Genomic DNA, 25762 nt, shown 5'->3' on the forward strand with positions numbered 1-25762 from the left:
TGTAACATTTATTTTTACCAAACATAAAAAATAGCTTAAATTATTTTTAAAACTAAATACTTTTATGAAAGCTATAAGCTATCTACAAAAGCTAATTAGCAGACATTCTCAAAAAAATTATTTTGTAGGATAAACATCAAGGTATATAGAGTCATCTCCAAAAGAATTGCATAAAAAGCTCGCACTGTTTGCTCATAATATAAAATTGAAAAAAAAAATGTAAAAACCCTGAGAACACGTCTACATAAACCATCAAGAACGTGTCAAGATCAACTATGAGCCGAAACTTTACAAAATGTTAGTTTTCAGTTATCTATCTATTGGTATGATTGGGTTTAAATTTATTCAAGATTGCATAGGGTTCAAACTTTAAGAGTCCAAAAATAAGAAAGAAAGGGGGACGAGAAATAATATCATCGTTGGACAAACTCAAGCACCAGTAGTGCAAAATTTTCAGCACCGTATGGCAATAATCTCATTTTTTTTGTTTGATTACATTCAAATGCATTGGTGTTGTGCAACATATATCAATGAGCCCGAAAAAATAAAGATTGGAAGGTTGATATATGCTCTAAGAGATATATTATATAAGTATGAAATATCTATAACTTTAAAAATTCAAAACTTTTTAATTAAAAATTAAAATTTAAAAATGAAAAAATAATTATATATATGATAAATTTTAAAATTTATTTTGTTAATTAAGTACGAGTTATTAATCTTAAACTTAAGCCTCAACCGTCCTCTTCAAGACTCAAGTAATAAGACTTTTTCAAGCAATCGGATATATTTATAATTATTGTCCTGTCATTCAGAGCTTACTAAACTTTGAATTTCTATGTATAACTTTTAATTTCAAAAGAACATATATTATTATATTAGAAAGAATTGAAGTAAGGTCAAATTGGATTGATTTTCCATCTTTATAAGATGATTTTATTGGTTGAGAACAAAAATCTATAAATAAATAACACTAAACTAGAAACTTTGCTTACATCATCCACTTTCAAAACAGCAAAGGTATCACATTGTCACATAAAATTTTCCCACCAAATTCATGTAATAATGTCATTATTAACTCTTATAGTATAGAAATCACTAATTTTTTTAATCAAAAAACTAAAAATAAAAATACTTTATTTTACTACATCAACAAATTTGAAACATACATGATACTTTTAACATGCATGCATCAATTCCTGCACTATCTTAAAGATTTGTAATTTAGAAACTAACAATTCACTTCTTAAAAATTTATTATCTAAATTTATAAACATTAAAAAATATTAAAATCGTACATCATACAGATAGTATCATATCTTAACTAGCTAGTTGACTCTTAATCATGGAATCATGGAAGGATGAACACAGTTGAATAGCCTCCATTCCAAGTAATTTATCCATTATTTCCTCAAACCAACCATTTTTACCCATTTCTTGATTCAATCTCCCAACAAATCCTTCACATTTCTCCTCATCAGCATAACCCAAAAACTTTGCCACTAATCTTGAATCATTATCCTCCCAACACTTCTTAATTACCCTATTATTGTTTCTTAACTTAATTACATTCTCCTCTAAATGATCACCAAAACCAGCCAAATCATTTATATATTCAACCATTCCATCTAACAAAGTATTAGGAACTTTATTTCTTAAATTAATCAACAATATTTCACCCATCTTTTTCATAATTTCCTTCTTAATCCTATACTTAAAATCCTTAAATTCCATTATATAAGAGTCTATGAAAATTATATACTTACCCTTTTGTTCAAAAGAGTTAATATAATTTGTTAAACTATGATCACTAACAAATTGAACCTCTACCTCGATAAGCTTTTCGAGTATCCTGCTATGATCAGCAGGAAAAAGAATTTTCGCAGCAAAACTCGAGGAATTTTGCACTAAACGTATAGCTTCGTCGTTGGAGACATAAAAGAGGTTAAATTTCTGCCCTAGAGAAGTGTTTATCATGCTGTTTTTGACTGTGATCATGAACCCTTTTGAGGCCTCATGGCTCGCCCATACAGACATGGCTCCGATGGATATGAACATAAGGAGCCGGACCGATAAAGCGTAGTTCGATGAGGTGATCGTGTCATGGCTGGATGTGGTTGTTTCTGTGGTGGTTGCATGGGTTACTGAGGTGGGAAGGAGGGGTTGTTGGAGGGTGTTTTTAGTTTCATCCATGAATAATAGAATGTTGTGTATGGATGAAATGAATGGGTAGGTCTAGAAATTTTAATATAGAGAGCATATATGCTATCAATATTAATTACTAAATGGGTTAGGTTTCAAATTTTCATGGTGGGTGATTATTGATTGCATTTTGGCACATGAGCCACATTCCTTAACAAACTATTTTAGTACAACTATTACATGTTATTTTCAATTGACAATGTCTATTTTAATTGCACAATGTATTTTTTCTCTTTATTCAATTGTATTTTCAACCTTTTAAATTTTGTAAATAAATTATCAATTCTATCCACTTAATTCAAGTCACTTTTCACCTTTTATATTGTATATTAAAATAATTGTTTTTAGAATTCTATGTGATTAAAGGTATGAAATATTTCACATGGTAGACAAAGTTTTTTAAACATTCACTTTATAACATTGAGGTTTACCCAAATAAACCTGAGTAATCTTTTTTATTAAAAAACATTTCTAATTGGACCAGCCATTATAGATTTAAGTATGCATTAAGAATGATGTAAGTAGATATTTACGATATTGAAAGTAAGCATTAAGGATACAGTTGTAAGCATTAAGGATACAGTAAGTAAGTATTAAGGATAATATAAATAGACATTAAAAATACAGTAAATAGGCATCAATCTTTAATTGGTTAGGATTGAAATATGTCTCTTAAAGATATCTCAAGAGACTAGCTGAAAAAACATTTGGGAAACGTCAAGTGTTTTTTAGTTTGAATACAATGCCCAACTGTTGAAAGTGTTTTCCTAATTTCCCAACCCATAATTGCACCAGATGCGAGGTAGTTAGCAAATCTCTTATTCATGCTCTTATCCAGTGCCCGACTGTGAAAGTATTTGGAGATCGCATCCGGCCATAAACCTGTTAAATCAGGCCCCAATTACTAACTTTAGGTGTTTACATACTGATGTGGTTATGGGACCATGCTACTAAAGAGAAATCAATCCCTCGGTTTCCACTTTATGGGAAGCTTGGTTCATTTGGAACAAACAAGTCCTAGGTAATGAGTAAATAGATATTATGCAAGTGGCTATTGGTTTCTCAAAGCTTATCCACGATTACCAGACTTATGCAGCTAAAGTGTATAGGATCCGACTGCGTGCCCATTCAACAAAGCAGCCGCAGATGGTCTCCTTCTCCCCAAGGATGGGTCAAGGTAATTTTTGATGCGCACATTGGTGAAGGTATGGTTCGTGGTCTTGGTTTGGCTATTTGCGATGAGGAGGGTAAGCTTCTGGCTGTGGGTAGTGGGTACTAGGAGGTGTCAAACAAATAGGGAATAGGGATGTTAAAAATAGAAATGACTATAGCGGCATCAGCAACTTTTGCGGTGAAAGTGGCTGTTCCTGTGGGATTTAATTACAGATATCGTTCTAGAGGGTAATGCTATGGTGGTCATAAACTCTTATCTCTAACCAAGTCTATGGTCTTGCTCCTGTTTTTCTTTTTTATGATCGCATTACTAGTTTAAAGTCTAATTTCAATAGCTTTAGATGTAAATTGTAATCATCTTTGTCGAAGTGGGAATTGTGTTGTTCACCTACCTGCTAGATGGGATACCGGAGTAGTATCTCTAAATAACTTTGTATGGAACTCTTTCCCCAATGTTTTCAACCCTTAACATTTTAAAATGTCAGCTAAGATCGATAAAGTTTGAAGTACCTTGATGAACGATAACGAGTTTTAATGAATTTAACAACGTTTGAAAGAAACATAAAATGCAAAATTGACACTGATTTAAGGAGTTTCACCCAGTGATGACTACGTCCTCCGTGGTGCGTAGCTTCTTGTTTATACTATTTCAATGGAGTTAAACAACTCTTACAAATGAAGTATTACAATTGAATAAGAGATAAAACAAAGGTCGTGTGTTTAGGCTTAAGGGTTTATGTTTGATGTGTTTGGATGGATAAATGAGTTTCCTATTTATAAGTGAAATTACACTAATCAACATTTAATACATTAAAGCTATAAATTAATAACTTTGAAAAGCTCTAAAAACTTGAAGAGTCAAAACAGAATCCTAGGAACATCAAAAGGTCTGCTCAACCAAAATAGAGAGCCGCTCAATCGAGCGAGGCACAGGAGGCTACTAGAAGTATTCTGACTATCTGCTCGACCCATCCAAGAACCCGTTCGATCGAGCGCCTTGGTCAAGCGAGGTACAGGGACAACTTTACTCGACTAAACATTGTAGAGCATCTACAAACTCTTTTGCACTTCTTCATTAAATAAGTCATACTTCATTACCTTCAATTAGTGCACTTCTTCATTACCTTCATTAAATAATTTACACATAAATGCACAAATCAATTAGTACACTCAAATCACTATTAATCTCAACAAATTTAATGAATCAATATACACATTAGGCCGATTTTTTTACTTCATTAAAATCATTCTCTTTTTCTTTGATTCAATACCAACACCGAAGAGACTTTAGAAGAACATCACAAATACAAATACAAAGTCTTACTCAGTCCTATTACACAATATCCAATCAAACTATAAGTATTAAAAATTACATGTAATCCACAATGGTTCAATGAATTCACCTTTCAACTCATCACAATCTAACTCATCATCTCCATTTAAACACAATTTCTCAAAATCAACATCAATTCCTCCATTACCATGCCAAGCAGGTGTACCATTCTCATACCCATTCCATGTCAATCTTCTCAACCCACTTCCATCCACCTTAACTATAAACAAATCACCATACGGCTGAAATTGGTTCGGAAAACTCACCGGCTCCGCCGTTACTCCGCCCATATTCGTCGTGAACAACAACCATTCTCCATTCGGGCTAAAACATACATGGTTAATCCTCTCCATTGCTGCATCATTGGACCCGTCAATATGTACTCTTCTCAAGTCGGATCCATCGGGTCGGATCATGTATATCCCAAATGTAACCGGATTGTTTGGGTCATGACGGTTGGAGGAAAACGCTATCCATTTTCCATCCGGTGACCAACTGGGCATGGTATCGGTCCATGGACCATCCGTCAACTGATGAATATGGTTATCTTCTCCGTCAACAGAATCCATCAAGTAAAGATTCTTGTAACCCGACCTACCTGACCGGAATACCACTTGTTTTCCGTCAGGAGAACACGCCGGAAAACCATTATTCCCTGTTTCTGGTTTTGTCATGATTTTTATCTGTACATTCTCAATCTCTTTGGTTTGAAGATTAAGACTGGAAATGGGAAAACTGACCCGAGCAACCTGGACGGATACTTGGGCTGGTTGGAAAATGGATCCTAATGATGTAAATATGACGTGCTTGTTCTTATCGGATGTTAATGGAGCCCATGAATTGTAGAAAGCTACTCGCCCTTTGATTAATGTCCATCTTTTTGAACCGTCTGATTTCATGATCTCCAACCCTCCGTTTCCATCAAAATCATGATTATATGCAATGAATTTACCATCAGATGAGAAGGAAGGAAATGAGCCGTTGATTCTCATCATTTTCAGAGAGTTGAATGCAGAGTTAACAGGTTCGAGATTCGGGATTAATTTGACTCCTTGTGACAATCCCCGAAAGCGGTGGTACCCGATGAACTTAGATCCGGGTGAGACAAACGGGTTATAATGGTGGAGACCCGGGTTGATTAACTCGGTGACCGGGTGAAATTCGCCTGACTCAGTATCAAAAATTTCAATATGACGGTAAATCGTACCTTTTCTCCGAGTAGCAACAGCGATTCTTTTAGTTTTACCATCTCGGATCGCAGCAGGAGTGAAGACGTGAACACCCGGTGGAGTGACTCGGTAGAATGACTCAGTAGAATTGAAATCAACTCGGTAAATACTCCACCAACCGTCATCAGATTGACGGTGGAAGTAAACGGTGTTATCAGAACCCCAAGTGGGCCACCCACCACGTTCAACCAAAACGGTGCGTTTAGATGGGTCAGAAAGAGGGAATACAACAATTTGTGTATTAAGTTCATGAAATTCACCACCCCAAGGTTTAGAACCATAAGAAGAAACTGCAAGGAAGTTTCCAGAAGGTGAAATAGCAGGACTAAAATCAGCTTCCCCAACAGGGGTTAACCGGTTAAATTCTGGTTTTTGATTTTTATCAATAATGGTGGAATAAACAGCTGACCAGCTTTTGTAAAGGGAACCAGAAGGTTGTTCATGAGCTGAAACGAATATGAGATGATTTCCATGGAGTATTGGACGGTCATGGAAGAGACTACCCGGAATAGACGGGAGCGGATCCGGTAGGTCCGGTAGGGTAGAGGAGTTGGGTCGGGTTAAGTAAACTTGAGGAGACCCGGTTCGTTCGGAGATGAATACAAGGGTTTGGTTGTCATCAAGGAAGTGACCGTTAAAATTGATGGAAATGCCATCAGTGAGACGGTGTTCGGTTGATTTGGAAGGGTTGGAGAGAGGTAGAGAGAAGATATCGAAACCGTAGTCGGTTCGGCCGACGGTGGAGAAGATGATGGTTCCGGTGACAGTGGGTGGGGATTCCATTCGGGTCGGGCTTTGACTAATGAGATAGTGTAGTAGTAGTGTAAACTGTAATTTGTTGAATGATGGTTTGTAATGGATAATGTTTTGGGGGTATTTATAGTGTACTATCGGCTTATCTTGTGATCGTGTAATTGTGAACTTTGTGATAATGATGTGATGCGTAAGAGGTGACGTTGCAATGGAATTTCATCTCATAATGGCTTCTTAGTCATATTGGATTCTTGTTTGTTTAGTGTATGTTTTATGCGAGTAATATATAGATTAATTCTTATAAACCAAAATTTACATTTTTATTTTTTCATTTATCCGATCGATTATATATTATTAGGATTAACACTTTGAAATTATTGTTATTAATAGAAAGTGACATTGAGTTTGTTTGACTCTTCGCATATTTATTTCTATTTCAGTTGAATAATTCTTTTGTATCGTGCATGATCATGTTGGACTGACAAGCCTTGTAAGGATTTTGAATAATTACTGTCTAAAATATTATATCTGGTGTTGGGTTGTGAAAATGAGTCTAAAATTTTTTTTTCTTTTTGATATTACCATTAATAGTGACATATTGTGAGGAAAAAAAAATATTACTATCACTAGCAATCTCAAAAGAGACATAAAAATATTAATGACACGAAAATCAAACAAAATGCCATAAGATTCCTCGACTACTATCTCGATCCGTTTGAAATTACAAAATGGGCATTTGACACAAACTTTAAAAATTGAAAGGGTGCTTTCAAATGTAAGTATAATATTAAAAGAAAATTAAAAGCAAATTAGAAAATTACTCCCTCCTATTCTACCCATTAGTCCCATTTATTTTTTTTCCCTATTCACTTATTACTCTTAATTTGTATTTTATTCTTAGTCTATAAGTTAAAACATAGTCATGTAAGATCTTATTTAATTCGTCTCAATACAAAGATTATTAATATTATTTTTTTATAATTTTTAATTAAGAATAAAAAATTATTAATGTTAAAATATTACCTCAACAAGTGTAAAAAATTAAATAGGACTAATGAGTTGAATAGGAGGTAGTATAACAAATCAAAAGAGATAAGCTAAATAAATACTTAGTATAGTAATTTCAAAGGATAGAACTGAGTAGTTGGGCATACTTTTTAGTGAAAAAATTTTGTACGATTCTAATTTCTTGGTTATACTTTATCTATTACAAGATTAAGATTTCCGAGTTTTTGACTTTAAAAGCAAGAGACCAGCCACAAACTTACATATCATACCTCTACCGCATCAATTTTTTGGAATGTGCCCTGCAAATGCGAGGATCTAAATTTTGTCCATATCCAATTATGTCTTCTGATGTGGTCTTATTTGGGTAAAAATCTTCAAAAACATATTCATGTTCACACCTGCATATCAACACCATGTATAGAATGCCACCATAATTATTTTACTTGTTCTCCAACTGAATAAAACTCAATTTTTAACTTACGAGATCTCTTGCAACAAAATTAACTGGTTCAAAGATGGGACTGACAGATTTTATACTCAAAAATCGAGTTTGACATGAAATGAGAAACGGGTATAATCATGCCTATAAGTTTCATAAAGAGAATTGGCCTAAACGAGAAATTGTTATACCGAACTTGCTTACACTCCTTTCCTTCGAACTTCTTGGATAGAAAATCCGTACACTAAGCCAAATGGTTGTAAACATGGGTACACAAGCATGAACCGGTAAACATAGACATTTCAAGCACACGATCCTGAAGAGGGAAGATGTAATTCTCAGTGAGCCATAACTTCACATTGTTAGCATACACAATGAGTAATAGTACATGAACACTGCTGGTGTGATTTATTCCATTGCATTTAATTGGTGTTTCTGTATGCTCCCATGTTAGCTCGTTGGTATAGACACTGCTGGTGTTGTTGCCTTCGCAACCAGTAAGCGATTTTCAGGGGAAATGTCTGTTGGAACATATTTGACAAGTTTAGCTTCAAGTCCGCGTTCCTTAATCCACATTAATCTACCCATGTCAATGATGTCCTTGCACATAAACCCTAATGTTGCTCTGTCCGCTGCTTTCATATTCTTTATGATACCTTCAACTCCAAGAGTATTTCTACGACACTCATCGTTATTACTATAAGAGCAGAGATTAATCATCAGAAAAAATAGAGAAAATAAAGGGAAACTTGAGGATTTAGTAGAAAATATAGAGCTACAAAGAAGCGTAGGAGGGGGTCAAGTTAACCGATAGGGTGATTGATTCGAAGGCAAACACATTTTCCAATTTTCCGTAGTTTGGTTGGAGATGGGCAATTTTTCCCCAAGTTTAATACTTTTCCATCAAAACCAAACAAAAAAACCAAGTTCAATTCGCTTTTCAAGCTGAAAATGTTCTCCATTAAACAAAACATTCCCAAAATATTGAACGATTGTATACACAATTTACCTTGGTAGCACTGTAGATTGCAAAGAAACATCAATAGTAAGATCTGATCCATGATCAGCATCTACTGCCCAACTGGTAAACCATGTAATAGCATGGAAATCTTCTTTAGTGATCCCTAGCTTCTCTAAGTATCGTTTATCTGCACGTGTGAGGAAAGGCAAAGTTTTACAGTCACCACTCAGTGATTCATGGATGAAGGAGTCAAGGAGACGTATAATTTAGCTCAAAAGGTATCGAGAAACATTATAACTTACTAGTGTAGTGTTTCCATTGACAGAGGTGGTGGCAGCAGGTTGCCACTGCAATGCTTACGAGACGAGGATGAGTACTCTGCTCTGTAATACTCTTTTCACCGTAATTCCCACCAAGACAACATCTAAGGGTCAGATCTGCACTGTGCCATACACAAGTAAACCTACTTGAGTTTAACTCTTTTTAGTCATAAATCACAGCAGTCCTATTTCCCTTTTTATTATTTGTTTGGAAGTATAAAAAAGTAATAGGAACTTGATTAAAAAGATACATGGTCATTGATGGCAATTTTACAATAGAAAACAAATTATGCACCTGTGGCTGGTCCACAAAGATGTTTACCGATAGCCAAGTACGGCATACCATTCAATGACTCAACAGCATTCAGATTCAAATCTTCAACTGCATCAATGAACACCAATATGTGTCAAAAGACAATTTAAAGGCAAGATTCAACTTTCAAGCACAATTAACATGGTGAATTGGCGATCATTCTTTAACAATTAATCATAAAGTTAAGCTGTCTCAAGTTGAAAATGCTCCATCTATGGAGATAATGGACCGGAGATCTACCTAGTTGTTACTTGAATGTCTTTGAACCACATAAGATAATTGCGGTCTTGATTAGCATGATGAGAAAGACAAAGGTAAACTTGTTAACAAGAAAAAGTTACATACACCTTTACCAGGACAACATAAAAGTTTTTGCAAATCACCCAAACTAAGAAACCGAAAATTTCCATAAATTGCACAACATTGGGCGGAAGGAATCAAATATAAGGATTCAGAAAATCTTACTGTCAATTCTTAATCGCTCCAATTCCATGTTTTCTTTCTGTCGTAAACTTCGATCAGCCTAGAAGTGTTAAATTTCTCAAGGTTAATATCATATCTGAAAATTGGCTTGGAGCACTGATATCTGATATTATTATAGTGCATTATGCATGATGAATGTCCCGACAAACTTACTTGTGCTCACCTTCAGCTTGTATGACTTGCGCTCAACCAAGAAGACCTTTCTAATCCCATATGAATCAGCTAGTATCTGTGTCAAGTAACCCCTCCCAGCTCCAAACTCAACAACAGCAGAAGTATCACATTGTTCATCGGACACAGCTTGAGTCAAACTACTCAAGCCCCCCAAATCCTCCAAGTTACCGAGAATTGATGCCTGTTGCAGGACATGCTTCTCTTGGTATGGCAGTTTCCTACAAGCATTTGACAAAGCATTACCCTAACGGCCCGTTGATTCTTGGGAGTTGGTATTATAAATGGTGATAATGAAAATGATCTGTGATGTAAATTTTCGTGAAATGTACCAAGTCATTCATGTAATGAATCTTTGATCATAAAAAAGTTCAAAAAAATTTATCATGAATAATCCCACTTAGTGCTCATTTGTTGTGGAAAAATCCTTACTATTAATTAATTCTAAATAATCCAACTTTTGTAGTCTTTTTGTTGATAGCGCCCCTTGCCACAATTTAATCGGCTACTATTGGTTCCTACCATCAAACAACAGTAGGGGTAGATCAACAAAAAAGCATAAGGAGGAAGAAGTGAGTATAAGGTACCTATAATAGCCGGTAAAAATGTGGCGAGGGTACTGTCAGCAAAATTATAAAAAGGTTGGATTATATCGAATAATGAATAGTAGGGAATATTCACGGCAGGTAGACAATATGTGGGATCATTTTAGGATAAAAGCATCCAGTTTTTCATTGTAATATCAAATCAAACACTTGAACATAATACAGGTCCAAGTAACATAAAATAAATATTGCTTGCAAAATTGGAAACCCAATTTCAAAAACACTGAAATATGCAAGTAGCAAAAAGAATTCATAGAATCACACACCTGTCAATTTGTCTCTTAATCCAAAGATCACAGGCATGAGGCATCCTATAAGAAAACCCAATATCCTTACAAATGGAACAGTGAAGTGACCTGATCTTGGAGAGTAACTCAGAAAACTGAGGAACAGTCATATTATAAACCCAATTCCTCTTATTCTCAGAAGTAAAGTCAGATTCCTGTTCAAGTGTGTCTGGTGCAGAATCATCTCTGCCTTGATTAATACCCTTCTGGTAATAAGGCTGAACAGATAAAATCTGTGTTTGCTTCAATAATGGGCATTTTTTAATGTGTCCCTCCATGTTTTCATCAAGCACAGAGCTTTAACACATGATCAAACAATACAGATACATATAAGTGGGACATTAAAGATCATGAATTGGTAGTAATGCAAGAAAAAAGAGACAAGGAAAGAAATGATTACTGGGAAGGGTCAATTGGGCAAGGAACCCATTTGACATTGGACCTCGTAGTATGATTCCCGCAGAATCTAGGATTGATAATAGTAGCTTCGTTATTAGGATTAATTCATGAAATAAAAATCAGGCAAGAAAGGAAAAAGGATGTTAATGAAGATATATGTAATACTTACTGAGACAGATTGAGAGGGGTGTTGGCACAGAATCTGTTCTTCTTGGGTAACCAAAATTGGCAATGAGTCTCCATTGTAGCCGGTGTATCTACCTTCTTTGCAATGGTTAAGAAAGCCGAAAGCTGAAATGGCGATTGGCACCGCTGGTAATGAAACTGGACTATTCGTGTCGGTTTATGTTCTGGAGTCCGAACTAGGGCTGGCTAAGGAACATACTCTCCTCTCCGGCTCTCCGCTAACTTCCCTGCATATAAGTTGTACTAGTTTCGGTTTATGCTCGGTTTTTGTGTGATTTGGCCCTAATTTTTATTTGTATTTATCTCTTTTAACAAGGAAAAATTGATACTAATAATGCAACATTTTACCTATTCGCTATAAATATTTTTATTTTTGAATTATTTTTAATAATTTAATATTTTTCTTTAGTTTGCTGGCAGTATAACATTTTATTTATAATAAATCAAGTTTTGTCCTTAGTTTGCTATTAGCATACCCTATTAATATGCTAACAGCAAAGTAAGAATAAAAGAAAAATGTGATTATTCACTGGGTGAAAGATTAAATTATCAGTATTGAATTTTCCTATTTTATTTTAGGTAATGACTAATGAGCATCACTATTTAAACCATCTTCTTCCAATTGAATTATATTTTCACTGTGTATTAATTTTTTCCACCACATTAAATTATGAGTCTTACAAATGTCGTTACCTTTTTTATTGTATCGCCACCTTTTATATATTATGAAAATTGTCAAGGTCAATATTGAAAATTTAATGTATTTATGATGACGATATTATGAAAAGGGAGGCGACATTTAGTGAAGCCCTATATTTATTTTGCATCGCTATTTTCTAATTTTATGTAAATTTTTGGAAAAAGAATATTCTTTCTTTTTGAAAATTGTTGTAGACAAACTTTCTTTATGCATACGATTTTCAAAATAATTTTTTTCCTTTGTCATGCAAAACCTCTCTCTACATTTGTTCTCAATTTATTTTTTCAACATTTATTTCTAATCAATTATCAACTACAATAGATATAGAAGATTTAATCATGAATTTAATAATGTTTACATCTCAAAATCAAATTTAAAAATAATACAAATAAAATTACACTTAAGTTTTTAGGTAGGTTTTTAGGGTATATGAATTAGTTATTTAAAGTATGTCTCTCTTAACAATTTGTGATTGATAAAAGGTCTTCAACTCTTCATATACCTACAAATTCTATTGGACCCGAAAATTAATCTTTGATTAAAATGGACATTGTCAAACAATTAGATTCACTTTTATTAGTGGAAATACAAAATAACGAATAGAACTTTCTAGAATTTTTGAAAAAGGTGAGCGAAAAAAAAATAAATTAATTGAATAAACTATTATTCAAACTTTTTCCAAAACTAAGCGTGAAAACTCTAGACCTATGGTTTGGAGCTGTTCGTAGTTACTAACTGCGAACAGGTCAAAAAAGACAAAATAGCTGTTCGCAATTACTAACTGTGAACAGCAAAAAGACAAAATAGCTGTTCGCAGTTACTAACTGTGAACAGCGATTTGACCTAAAAAAAAAATTTTTTTTTTTTTTTGTTCGCAGTTACTAACTGCGAACAGCTATTTTGTCTTTTTTTGACCTGTTCGCAGTTACTAACTGCGAACAGCTCCAAATCATAGGTCTGGGGTTTTCAGTTTTCACGCTTAGTTTTGGAAAAAGTTTGAATAATAGATTATTCAATTAATTTTTTTTTTTTTTCACTCACCTTTTTCAAAAATTCAACTTTCTAAACTCCTTTGCATTAATACTTAAATACGATGATTGGACACACCAAATTTAAAAGCTAGCAATAGCCTTATATTAAAATAATACTCCCTCCGTTTTTACAAAAGTTCTCCTATATTATTTTAAAATGTTTCAATTGTTCTTATAAAATTTTTTTATTTATATCACAAATTTTTAAAAAAATTACATTATTTATTCTTTTTTTAATATTTTAATAATATTTTTAGTCCTCACATATATTCATTAATTTTATTTTAATATGTTTATATTCCTTATGTCCTCATATGATTCTCATTAACTTTATAAAAAAAATATATTAGTTGTGTCCCCGTATTTTTACCATTACTTTTTTAAAAATTTTTTTATTGTTTATTATTTTCATTTTTCATTTATCAAATCTACTATTCAACAAAATAATATATCCACTTGTAAGAGATTTTATTTTTCTTAATTCCCGTGAACGTTCCTTGTGGGAACTTTATTAAGGTAAGGAACAGAGGGAGTAGAATTTAGACAATAGATGTAGGCAACCCAAATAAAAAGGAGAAGAGGTGATCCACTTACAAATTCAAAGAAGTTTCCTACTAAAACTAATTGGTAATAATAGGAATTACTCCTCTAATTTATTAATTTATATATATTCTTTTTTTTTTTTAGACGTGGATAACAAATAAGTAATCAGTATTTGAATCCAATTATTGGACACACCAAATTTAAAAGCTAGGATTAGTCTCTTTATAGTGTCAATAGCCAAGAACATGTAAAGCAAAAGTTGGAAACCATATGTTGTTCTTTGTTATCTGCCTTCCCAATATCTTCACCATTCCACCACATTAGGAAGTTTTCTGCTGCTGTGATCTGTAAAACACCAGTTGTTTTATAAGAAACATAACGATCATGACTTGCGGGAACTGAACCATCTCGTTTTCTAGCAAGTACCGATAAAGTTTCTATATTAAGATACGATCAACCAAGCTATAACGACCTGGTCACGAATGCTTGCTGAAACAACTTCGAAAACATCCAGTTTTTTCCTCGTACGAACCATAGGTATACCGCGTAGCATGGAACATGGACGACAGCCAGTCCAAGATACCTACAAATTTCAGTAGTTTGATCATCAGAGATTGCGGTTTAACACAAATAAGCTAAGGTTAATAAATAGCTCGTGATTTACCATAGAGGAGCGGTTGGGGTTGCTAACTCAAGGAACGGATAAGGCCACCTGCGACAAACACATCGGTAAATGACTGAACTACTTGTGTATAATCCCGAAAGCAGAAGAATTAGATTACCAATTGGAACCACTAACATGAAGAATCCATTGGAATGTCACATAGATGATACTATAAAGTATGAAATAGTTGAAGCCGAACCATTGAAAAGGCTACGAGAGTAAGAAAACGATTTCATTAGCTTAATAATCGTTTAGAAGGGTGTGTGCACAGGATAAGTTCGGTTGATCACTTACAAGAGCGTTAAGAAGAGAATCGATAAGAAGGAAGACAGCATTGAGCGAGTGAATACATCCTATTAACTGCGGGGAGTATTGCACGTTGTTAACAATCATGTTTGGGCGAGTTTATTGCGTATAACATTGCTAAGACGTAACATACCAAGGTCAGCTCAAATTGTTTTCCGGCCATCATGGGCACCAGTATGACCCAAAAAACCAAGTCTGTGAGCACGGAAGCAGCTGCAGAAGTCTGATGGATCGGAAGATAAGACAATGAATCAGTCGAGATTATATTATGGGTAATAGGTAATAACTCAAGACTGCGACTTGCTTTGGCTGTTGGAAAAGAGGCAGCACGCGGTAAACTCACCTGATAAATGACTAACATAAGAGTCCCCAAAAGTCCTGCGCCTTGATGGGCTTTATTGGAAGACTTAAAGCATCCTTGGGCTGAAATAATGGTCCCAATCTACAGGCACAAGATAACATTTGAAAAGAGATTCAGGCAACGGGAAAATTTAGGATACTGATAGATAATGAGCCAAATATTCACCTCTATATGTGTACAGAAATCCGGCTATCATTTATTAGTGTTATATGTTGCACTGTATAATATTAATAGGTTTATAATCAAAATGACCCGGGATATGGGCAAGGTAAGCCCAGACCTAGATTCCCGTGATTAAGGTGACCTTTTTTATTCAGCAAATGGTTCAATAGACTGAAAAGAATAGTGAATCAAACTATACACAAAGAATGATGCAGGACATACCCCAAAATACACCATAACCAAAGTAAAAGTCCACCTGTAAAAACAGTCAACGAAATCTATTAATTATAAGCTTCAACACAACATAAAGCCTAAAGAATAGAAATCATGAGTTTTAAGAGTGGTGTTATATGTTATGCAAGTTAAACCGACACTGATCATAAAAATATTGATGGGTCCTCGGAAACTTTACTAGAGTTTAGTATATTCAAACCCATGGAATGTCATAGTTGAGCCAAATTAATATTTTTTTTGTCTCACTCAATTTACATAATTTTTCATTTTAGTTTGTCCAAATGAATTTATCTCATTGTTATTTTGGATATGAGATCACAACTTTGACTCTCGATATTCTATTTTGTTTCTAAATATTCTACTACGTTAAAATACTATATCTAGTTTTTAATCTTCATGTAAAAAATAAACGGGATCTAAATTACTAGACATAATAGTAACTAATAGAGAATTTTTTAGTGTTATAAGATGATGTGAACATCAATAAATGTAATTGCTTTATAGTTGCTTGTTAGTTGATATTAAATAGTAAAGAAAATATAAAAGTTATAGTACACTTGTTCAATACTAATCACCATATTTCATTAGTACTTGAAAACGACCTGGTATTAGATTGTAATAAATATTTTTATGAAGAAAATATTGGTTTGAGCATAAGAGCTCTATTATCATGGATTTACATGGTGAAATTCAATCAAATTATTAATAGACAATAAAATATATTACGGGACTTCAACAGTTAAATTAAACTATAAGTATACTTAGGTTTTTAAACATCGTATCAGAAGCCACCTCACATAAAATCTCATCCACTCCTTGATGCAACTAGAATATGTAGCATCATATATGAGGAGACATGTGTTGTATTTATAATTCTAATTTAGAGGGCACTCAAACGAAACGTGATAGATTATATAATATATTTTACGATTTTAACCATACTTAAACTTTTGATTGAGTTGGTCTTTTGATAATTAACACAAAAATTTATTTATATTTTCACCAACCAAAGCTCTTTACTTTAAGTTGATTTCAATTACAGACACCAAAATTGAAGTCAATTTCAGGGTTCAGACACCAAAATTGAACTAAATTTCAGTTTTCAGAAACTGAACTTAATTTCAATCATGAAAATTTGGAAACTTTCCATTCAGAGTAAAAATTAAAACCAAATTGTGAAGCAGAAAAATGAAATGAAATTATCATCATCATCCCAATAAGTCTGTAGGTCGCGAAAAAAAATGCAAAGTAAAAATTGACATAAAAATGGAAAAGAAAGAGTAAAAAGAAAGCAAAGAAGAATACTTACTGGGTATAAAAATAGAAAGCAAAAAGACCAGAAAAAAGAATCATCTGGAAGAGAAGAAAAGCCATAATAAGGAAAGCTAAAGCTCTGTAAAATAGAAGCCATTTGGGGCTCAGCTTTCTCCAGCTAGGAACCCATAATAACTCACTGGAATTCTGTGCTTCAGGAATTCTGGACTTATTCTTGATCAAATAGATAGAAACACAAGCAGGGACTAGAATTATGAAGGCACAAACAGGGACTTGCCATTTCATCCAATAATCAAGACTAATACCCACCTCTTTTTCTGTTGAATTCTGCATCTTCTCAGCTCCAACGTTTTGGGCATTGAATCTGTTCAATGCATTAAGTGAGATGAGAAAGAGGGAGTTGTTTAAGGTAAAACTGAGTAGTGGGACCAATAAATGAACAAACCAATAGTATTTGATGATGTTTTGTGTGTACTTGCAGGTTCTATTCCTATGAAGCTATGTGTTTGTAGGGAAAGTGTTGGTGAGGACTGAGTGGTTGGTGGGGTTTGGTAGGGTAATCTAGTAGGTGATGTAATTGTAACATTCCAATACCCCTTTGGTGGAATAAAGGGAGTGTTATATAGAAAGCAAGAATATCTAATAAAAATTGTAGCAAACTTAAGCAATTCTTGTGAATGTTTGATGTATGGGAATTATAATTCTGAGATTTATATGTGAGATTTGAGATGAAACTTAGAATGCGACTATAAAAATATCTTATATTTTTGTTTGGTAAAATTTTAAAATAGAAAGGAAAATAATTAAAAGTAGTTACAAAGTTATCAATTTACCCTTATTATATATTTGTCCTTTTTATTTCATTAATGGTAAAAATATTATTTTCTAATAAATTTAAGTCTCACCATAAATGTCCTCCTAGACTCCTACCCTCTAAGACATTCAAAGGTAAAACTTGGAGATTTGACATTTAAAAGTCTAATGCCATTTCCCATAAACAAATTTCAACCTCATTTCCATATGCCAAACACCCATCATCATACTCAGTGTATTCAGCCCATAAAAAATTATGGACGGGGTCTGGGGAGGGAAGGATGGCGGCAACTCATACCCATAAAGAAGAGCGCGGCCAAAGAGTCCCTTGACTCGAGAGAGAATAGAAGCAGTTTCTGCAACGGCTAGGTGCGAGTGAGGCTGAAGCTGACTCCGCAGGTTTGCGTCGTATTACCCAAGCGTGGCCCTTAAACATAAAAAGATAAATACAATTCAAATATAAATAAAATAAAGTAAAAGTAACAATTAAAATGAAACAACAACAACAACAACAACAACAACAACAACAACAACAATAATAATAATAATAATAATAGAGCGAATAAAAGCCAAAGAATAAGAACACCTACTATTAAGTAAAGAGCAAATGAGTAGTCTAATCTAACGCATGGATAAGGCACCTCCAACTACCCCTATCCCGGGTCAGGTCCACAAAGAGGTGTAACTTGTGCAGGTCAATTTTAATCTGCTCATCCCAAATTCTCCTAGATTTTTCTCGATTCTTCTTTTTAGTTATACTGTAAGCATCAAAAATAATTCAAGAAGCTCAATGAAAATAAGTCCAGTACCACATTATAAGCTATGAAAATACATCTTTGAATTTTTTTTTACTCATCTCAATCCAATAATTTCAGTAAAAATAAATTTAATCAATAAAATAAATTTTGGTTTAGTAATAATAAGTTTAAAGTTTAATGCAAGAGAAATGAATAACTGAAAAAATAGGTTTTATTTAAAAAGAAAAACTCATTTTAGTAAAATTCTCACTGTAATACTAATATTCTACTTCTTGTATTCTTGCTACAAGTCAGATATATTTTCTGGTTACTATCAACTTATTGCTCTTAATTTGAATTTTATTTTTAATCTATAAGTTAAAATTGATAAAAGTTTTGAAGCGCACGTGAAATTGTAGTTGGATCAAATTAAATATTATATTACATTAACTAAATACAAATATCTAATTACATCATAAATTGTACAAGAATATTGGTGGGACTCTTACTTCGTACCGATACAGTCTTCACTTATATATTTATGTGAATTCATGTCTCATTTATCTCTAATAACTCACAAATTTTAATTAACACTCATATCGTATTATTATGGGATAGTGGCTTAACTTTTTTGTATTTGTTGTGTTTGCTTTCTATGTCTATATTTTAACAAATGATATACAACACATATTTATAGCTAGCGTAAATCGGTGCAATTCTTTTGCCATGCTATTGCCGACATTTACAACACAATTCCTCCGTTTCTATTTACAACACAATTCCTCCGTTTCTATTTAGTTGTACCTAAACATAATTTGACACTATTTATTAATGCCACTTAAATTTCATATTGTCGTTAATTTATAGGTTAAATCATAGTTATGTAGGATCTTGTTAAAATCGTTTCAATGTGAATTTTATTAATTTTCAGTTTCTATAATTTTTCAATGGCGTATAATTAGAGATACTAACGATTGAATTAGTGCATTAAGACGCGTAAAACTATCCTTGGGTGCAAGAAAAAAAAGGAAGTACTAGATTGTTCTATCTAGCATTTGATGCTAGATTATTCTAGATACCAGTTATTTTGTTTTTTTATTATTTCAATACTCCTAGTAATAAAAAACACCTTAATTTATTGTTGATGCCCTTGTCACCCACACTTGCAATCTCGTATCTTGGGTTTTCTAATCTGACACCTATATCACCAATTGTCCCTTGTCATCAAAGTGCATTCGTCTTCTTATGTTTTTTGCTGGTATTCTTATTACCAAGTGTCTTCCAGCTACTATTCATCTGTAACATATCATCTTGTGGACTGTGCTTATATCACTAGTCATTTTAAAAATATTTTCTTTTTCCGAAATTTTAAATCATTGGTGCTTATGTCACCACCCCATGTCATACATGTAATAATCTTATGTTTTCATCTTAAACTTTTCCATAATTCCTTCTTTCCATTTTGCTTCTCAAATTTCTCTGAATTATTCTATTAGTACTTATGTCGTTAGCATTCTCCTTAATTTCTTCTTATATTTTCTTCTTATATTTTCTTTTTTAATAAATTTTCACAATTTTATGTTTTTAATTTTAGATGCTCATGTCATCAACAAAATATATTCAAATGAAAATCTTGTTTCATTGTTCTCAAATACAAAGATTATTAATATTGAGTTTTCATAATGTTTAATTATGCATAATTAGATATATATTAAGAGTTAAAATATTAACTCGGCAAGTATGAAAAAGGTAAATAAGACTACTAAGAAAAATCGGAGGAACTATTATTTTTTAAGTTTGCCACCTATCTAAATAGGATATAAATTATTAAAATGTATGCAACATTCTAATAACAATTAATAGTGTAACAAATAATAAATTAACTTTAATTTAGTAAAAAGTAAACAATAAAATAATAGTGTAGAAAATAATAAAATAATAAAATATTTGAAGTCAGTTTAATCAAGCTAAGGTGAATTGACAAGGCCCAAAAGATATGCATTGAATTAGATCGAATAGAATCAAACACCAAAATTGAGTTGTGATGAATTGATTACTAAATATAGAGAATGGTATTAAATAGTAGAAATAATAATGAAAAATTAAAATAATTTATTAGAAATTTTTCTTTACGAGTTTAATTTTCATGCTTGTTCGACTTTAATCATTTTATATTTTTTACAAAATTTATTATAATGTATTATCAACAAAAAAGATGATATTAAATGATAATGAAAAAACACTACAAGAAAAATTTTTTATAATCAAAATCATATCACCATAAAAGTAACATAATATATTTTATGAAAATTTACATATAAATTATTTTCATATCACTATCAACATTTAATACTACCATCAACCGCCAACTAGTTTAATTGAAACGTATGTTCATGATTCAACCCCACCAAGGGAGGGCTCAAATATGTTAACTTTGGACAAAGCAAACAAAAAAAAAAGGATTTCAAGATTGGGGTTGATAGCTATGTTGGTTGAAGTACGAAATTGGCATCCTGCAATCGGCCTAAATCATGTCGACTCGATATCATTCAAAGACTTACTCGTCACTCGACGCCAATCTAAAAACGAGACCAAGTGCCGACCAACGCAACAATAATAATGAAATCTTGAATAAACCAATATCGACTTAGTGCTTGGAAGCGATGAGTCGTTGTTTACACTTATCTACGAGGGTTTGTTTCACGATTCAACGAGTCGTGTAATACTTATGTGTACTCGAATTGAAAGCCATTGTGAGCAAAGCTATGTATTCCAAAGAACGTCTACATTTGGTGCAAATCTTGCAAGTTAAAACAAGGATTGGAAAGTTCGTATCCTTTCCTTGATTTCTTTTGTTCGTCTTAAACCCGAAAACATCATACTCATAACCGGTGCATTTTGGTATATTAGCTAAATTGCTTCCTTTCGGGTACTCTAAATAATCATCGAACTGAGATTAATTCAACACAAAATCGACAATCACATTTATGAATATTTCTGTTGGCATTGATAAAGAGCAAATTGGAACAACAATAAAAGGCTTAATACGACCTCACGTATGAACGAGTAAACAATTTGGAGAAGAGTAAATCCTTAACTTTCACAATGAGTGCATACATTCCATAACAAGCAATGTGAAATGCAGCCAGGACTAAGTACCTGCAAGGTTATATGAAACAATTTCAAATGCAATAATCATTTGGTTAATTTGTATGTATGATACTAAGTACTGAAATTATACCACAAAGGGGCCGATGGGGTCGACAGCTCGAGAAAAGGATATGGCCACCTGATAGTTACGAAGGTTTAGCCATGATAGTATTTGTAAGGATCATACGAAAAGACGAAATGAATTACTTAAGGAGTCTAGAGTGCTCACCAAGTGAAACCGCAAAGATGGATAATCCATTGAAAGATCACGTATAGAGCGCTCCATAGCACAAAATAGGCAAGCCGAAACCAAGGAAATGGCTAAACAATATCAAATCACATAACCGGTGTCAACATCTTACATAGGCGCGTCGCAATTCATATATTGGTGGACATATAGAATCCCATACAAAGATCGTCAACTAAGTAATATAGAGTATAGAACATATATTGGTGCTTGTCGAAAACAACTTACAAGGCGATTAATGGAAGTGTCTAGAAGCAGAAAGACGATATTCACTGTATGCATGCAGCCCATCAACTGTAAGACAGAGTATATGCAGCATAGTATCAAATGTAATCTGTGTTACTTAGAATACCTGACCACAAAGTATATAATATAACATATCCGGGGCCTACAGCCATCAGGTACTAACTCAACTAAAAGCTTAAGCAGAAGGTTGTTGCCCCAAAATATGTTAAAATATTCTATCAGGTTAAAGGAAGCAGAGTGATTACGAGGTTCAATCCAAGATGCGCATTTGATACAAATGGGACTATAATGCACCAAAATATGATATCAGTCAATATTGCGGCGCCTGCACTGATTATTTGATCCTTGATGGTTGGACATTGGTATGGCACTTAGACACTTCATTCAAGATGTAAAATTGGATATTTAGACGTATCCGACACTTGGACACATACCAGTATCCGACTCTTGGACACATACCAGTATCCGACATCAGTACTCGAATCCAAGTAACATAGGTGCCAACTATAATATCCTCGAGACTAACCTGGAATGAAATTTGCATAAGAAAACCCCAAAATCCAGCCTTTTGAATGTCCTGTTCTTGGTAATACTGTCTTTGAAACTTAACAGATTCCCTATCAGAATCCTTCTTTGTGATTAACCGGGTTATATTAGCAGAGTTATCTTCTAAGTCGCCCTTTCCTGGAGATTCGTCTATGTTTCTTGAGTGAGTAATAATATGTGTATGGTATAACCAGCAACCATGAGCAGATACAACACTGCCTATCTGCTCGAAGACACCGTCATGTTAGTAATTGATCAATCTATACTACATGACTTAAGTACACGAGTATAGATATCGTTGGTCCAAAGTATAGTTACGTATAGAAGTAGTAAATACGATACAAATTGGTGCGTACCGCAAAATAGACCATAACTAATGCATAAGTCCACCTGCATCTCAATCATACACCAAAGGTATTAGTTAGACTGAACAAGTCGGAAAAAATTACTATGATGAAGTAGAATCATCTATGATAAAGTATGTACTTTCATCTAAAAGAGGAAAATTGCATGTGCTGAGTGATGAGTAAATTAACAAAGAACCAACTCAACCAAAAGTTTAAACTTTTATATATATTTATATACTCAATCATGCCTCTTAGATGAGAATCCGTTGGGTTAGAAATGTTAATTCCACTCGAAAGGAGCTAGGGTGGATTAGATTCTTAGCTCCTGACCTTTTGTTACGTTGGATTCTACTACGATATCGAGAAATCAACTTAACCAAAAGCTTATGGTGATAGTGGAGGCTTAAAAGATGTTTTATATAATCTAATCATTGATGGATTCTTACAAGTTACTAAACACAATAGTTTTAAGTTAGAAAATTGTAAACCGTCTTTGTTAAAAAATACAGCAGAGGATTCACCAAAAACATCCCTTCTAGTAAAGTAGCAAAAATGGAAATTAGACCCCAATAACATAAATGTTCAAGGTTTTGAGTTTTGGAATAGTACAATTTGCAAAACCACAGTACAATCGGGTGCACAGTTTTCAGACCATGTCTTCATCAAATCCATAGGGCACCTGTGGGATTAGACCCGCGGTAACTAAGACTTAATTTGCGTACACACAGATTCATTCCTTTCAAAAATCATATGTTTTTATAAAAATTACCCACCAAATATTACATGTAAATCCACAATTCACCATTTTAGCTATTTTAGTAATATGATAACTTTCATAAATCAAAATAAATTGATTGTTAACAAAAAATATACTCTATTGTTCTTATCTAATACTATTGAGCTAAAAACAATCAATTTGATATATATTCTCCGCCTTCATTTATCTATTAATACATTTACTCCTAATATTAAAAAAATCATAATCAAGATTCAAGATGGATTAAGTTTGATTTTTATAAATTTGCTATTGGGCATAAGAGGAAATTCGTTGAGGTTCATCTTAAAATCAATTGGTAATAGGATGAGTAGTTTATCAAATTTAGCCAACATCTCTCTAATTTTTCAATTCTGCAATATAAAATTATACGTGGGTTATTTTTCTAACAGATTTGTCTCAATGCATACCCACTTTCATAATATAATATTGACTCGTATAAGATAGTAAGGATCAAAATATAGCATATAATAGTGTGAATAAAGAATTATAGCCATTAATTTAAACTACTAGAGGAGTAAATAGGAGCATACTCAGTGTAATAGATAAAGATGGAAGCACCCCATTGATGTAAATCCCAGGACAAGAAGAAAGTAAGAACAAAAAGTGACAGTAACCGAACCAAAAGCAAGAAGCCAGGGTGCAACCCACGCCAACAGCTAGTCCACAACTGCTGGGAGTGGGACTGGGATTGGGACCCACAACTATAAACCTCTTGGAAATCATCATTTTGATGTTGATCAAGTAAAGGTACTTGATTGCCTAGTAATTCTGCAGCAGATGAAACATGATTACATTCCTTCTTCCACAACACATACACTGACCCAACTACTGATAAGAATACTATCCACACTGATACTATACTGTACCATTTCAATACTATCTCTTCCATTTCCAAGCTAGCTAATAGAAGAAATAAGAATCCCTTGTTTAGTTTTGTCTAATAAGTAGTGGAATTGCACCAAACTCATGGTTTTGACCGGTAGATGCAAGCGTTTAGTTAGAGTATAAATTTCCAACGTGTTTGGTTTGTGTTGCTGACACCTACTAGCTAGTGTTGAGTGTTGAGGATGTATCGAAGTTTCAAGTGATTACGCACCACATCTACTTTAATACTCATTTGTAATGATGGCTTCTATATGGGGTGAAAATTTGGTTTTTGGTTTGGATTTAATATAAATTTAAATTAAATTGAATAAAATTTGATTTTGATATTTTCAGTTTAAATTCAAATTATAATATTTATAATTTAAATTGAGTCGAATTGAATTTTAAAATACTAATTCAAATTGAACCGAATAGACCGAATTGAACCGATTTGTATATTTTGCACGAAGATCAAATTTGTATGTATTGTTTCAAACTTATTCTTTCTAAAGCTCCTAAATAGATATTAATAATTTTAGAGTTTTTAATTTAAATAAGTAAAAACTTTTTTAAAAAATCTAAAAATAAGGGAAAAAATTCAAACAAATCAAATGGAAGATATAACATGCCTTCAATATTTCGGTTTTTTCAATTTTTTTGGTTTTGTTGGCCCTAGACCGAGTCCAAATCGAACACTAAATTATAATTAAAATTCAGTCCAAACCAAACCAAATTTAAAATGTAGTCAAACCAAATTACTTATTCGATTTGGTTTGGTTCGGTGTTCGATTTTTCACCAAATTATTTACACCTCTAGCTGTATAGATAACTTTGTACTTCTATTTTTTGAAAGTTTGAAGAAAATAAGCTTATTTGGGAAAACAATTCTCAAAATA

At 33.1% G+C, this 25762-nt stretch overlaps 5 protein-coding genes across 7 annotated transcripts; all 5 read right to left on the reverse strand.

The window, feature by feature from the left end:
- Nucleotides 1-1320: 1320 nt before the first annotated feature.
- On the reverse strand, nucleotides 1321-2193 carry LOC130798774 (uncharacterized). Its single transcript, XM_057661870.1, has one exon. The coding sequence runs from the start codon at nucleotides 2191-2193 to the stop codon at nucleotides 1321-1323; it is 873 nt and encodes a 290-aa protein (XP_057517853.1).
- A 1766-nt stretch (nucleotides 2194-3959) lies between these two features.
- LOC130798698 (uncharacterized) lies at nucleotides 3960-6810 on the reverse strand. Its single transcript, XM_057661798.1, has one exon. The coding sequence runs from the start codon at nucleotides 6718-6720 to the stop codon at nucleotides 4738-4740; it is 1983 nt and encodes a 660-aa protein (XP_057517781.1). The 5' UTR covers nucleotides 6721-6810; the 3' UTR covers nucleotides 3960-4737.
- Nucleotides 6811-6944: 134 nt separating this feature from the next.
- LOC130798699 (uncharacterized) lies at nucleotides 6945-12120 on the reverse strand. Its single transcript, XM_057661799.1, has 9 exons — nucleotides 11846-12120; nucleotides 11678-11743; nucleotides 11257-11574; nucleotides 10378-10606; nucleotides 10197-10254; nucleotides 9714-9800; nucleotides 9401-9535; nucleotides 9147-9285; nucleotides 6945-8834 (listed from the first exon to the last, which is right to left on the reverse strand). Exons 1-9 carry the CDS (start codon nucleotides 11917-11919, stop codon nucleotides 8588-8590), a joined length of 1353 nt encoding a protein of 450 aa, XP_057517782.1. The 5' UTR covers nucleotides 11920-12120; the 3' UTR covers nucleotides 6945-8587.
- Nucleotides 12121-14190: 2070 nt separating this feature from the next.
- LOC130798701 (uncharacterized) lies at nucleotides 14191-17812 on the reverse strand. Of its 3 annotated transcripts, none has more exons than XM_057661801.1 (9): nucleotides 17173-17812; nucleotides 15852-15885; nucleotides 15450-15548; nucleotides 15240-15329; nucleotides 15095-15160; nucleotides 14919-15010; nucleotides 14801-14848; nucleotides 14609-14719; nucleotides 14191-14481 (listed from the first exon to the last, which is right to left on the reverse strand). In XM_057661801.1, exons 1-9 carry the CDS (start codon nucleotides 17469-17471, stop codon nucleotides 14457-14459), a joined length of 864 nt encoding a protein of 287 aa, XP_057517784.1. In that variant the 5' UTR covers nucleotides 17472-17812; the 3' UTR covers nucleotides 14191-14456. The 3 variants fall into 3 exon arrangements, with proteins under 3 accessions (XP_057517784.1, XP_057517785.1, XP_057517786.1); XM_057661802.1 differs by having other exon boundaries at nucleotides 14563-14719; nucleotides 17173-17787; XM_057661803.1 differs by lacking the exon at nucleotides 14191-14481 and having other exon boundaries at nucleotides 14936-15010; nucleotides 17173-17788.
- A 3146-nt stretch (nucleotides 17813-20958) lies between these two features.
- LOC130798700 (uncharacterized) lies at nucleotides 20959-25062 on the reverse strand. The gene is made up of 8 exons (XM_057661800.1): nucleotides 24533-25062; nucleotides 23234-23267; nucleotides 22858-23100; nucleotides 22577-22666; nucleotides 22314-22379; nucleotides 22068-22159; nucleotides 21930-21977; nucleotides 20959-21847 (listed from the first exon to the last, which is right to left on the reverse strand). The coding sequence occupies exons 1-8, from the start codon at nucleotides 24889-24891 to the stop codon at nucleotides 21730-21732; spliced, it is 1050 nt and encodes a 349-aa protein (XP_057517783.1). The 5' UTR covers nucleotides 24892-25062; the 3' UTR covers nucleotides 20959-21729.
- Between the last annotated feature and the right edge of the window lie 700 nt (nucleotides 25063-25762).

This window comes from Amaranthus tricolor, chromosome 13 (assembly GCF_026212465.1).
Source record: "Amaranthus tricolor cultivar Red isolate AtriRed21 chromosome 13, ASM2621246v1, whole genome shotgun sequence".
Taxonomy (NCBI): Eukaryota; Viridiplantae; Streptophyta; class Magnoliopsida; order Caryophyllales; family Amaranthaceae; genus Amaranthus; species Amaranthus tricolor.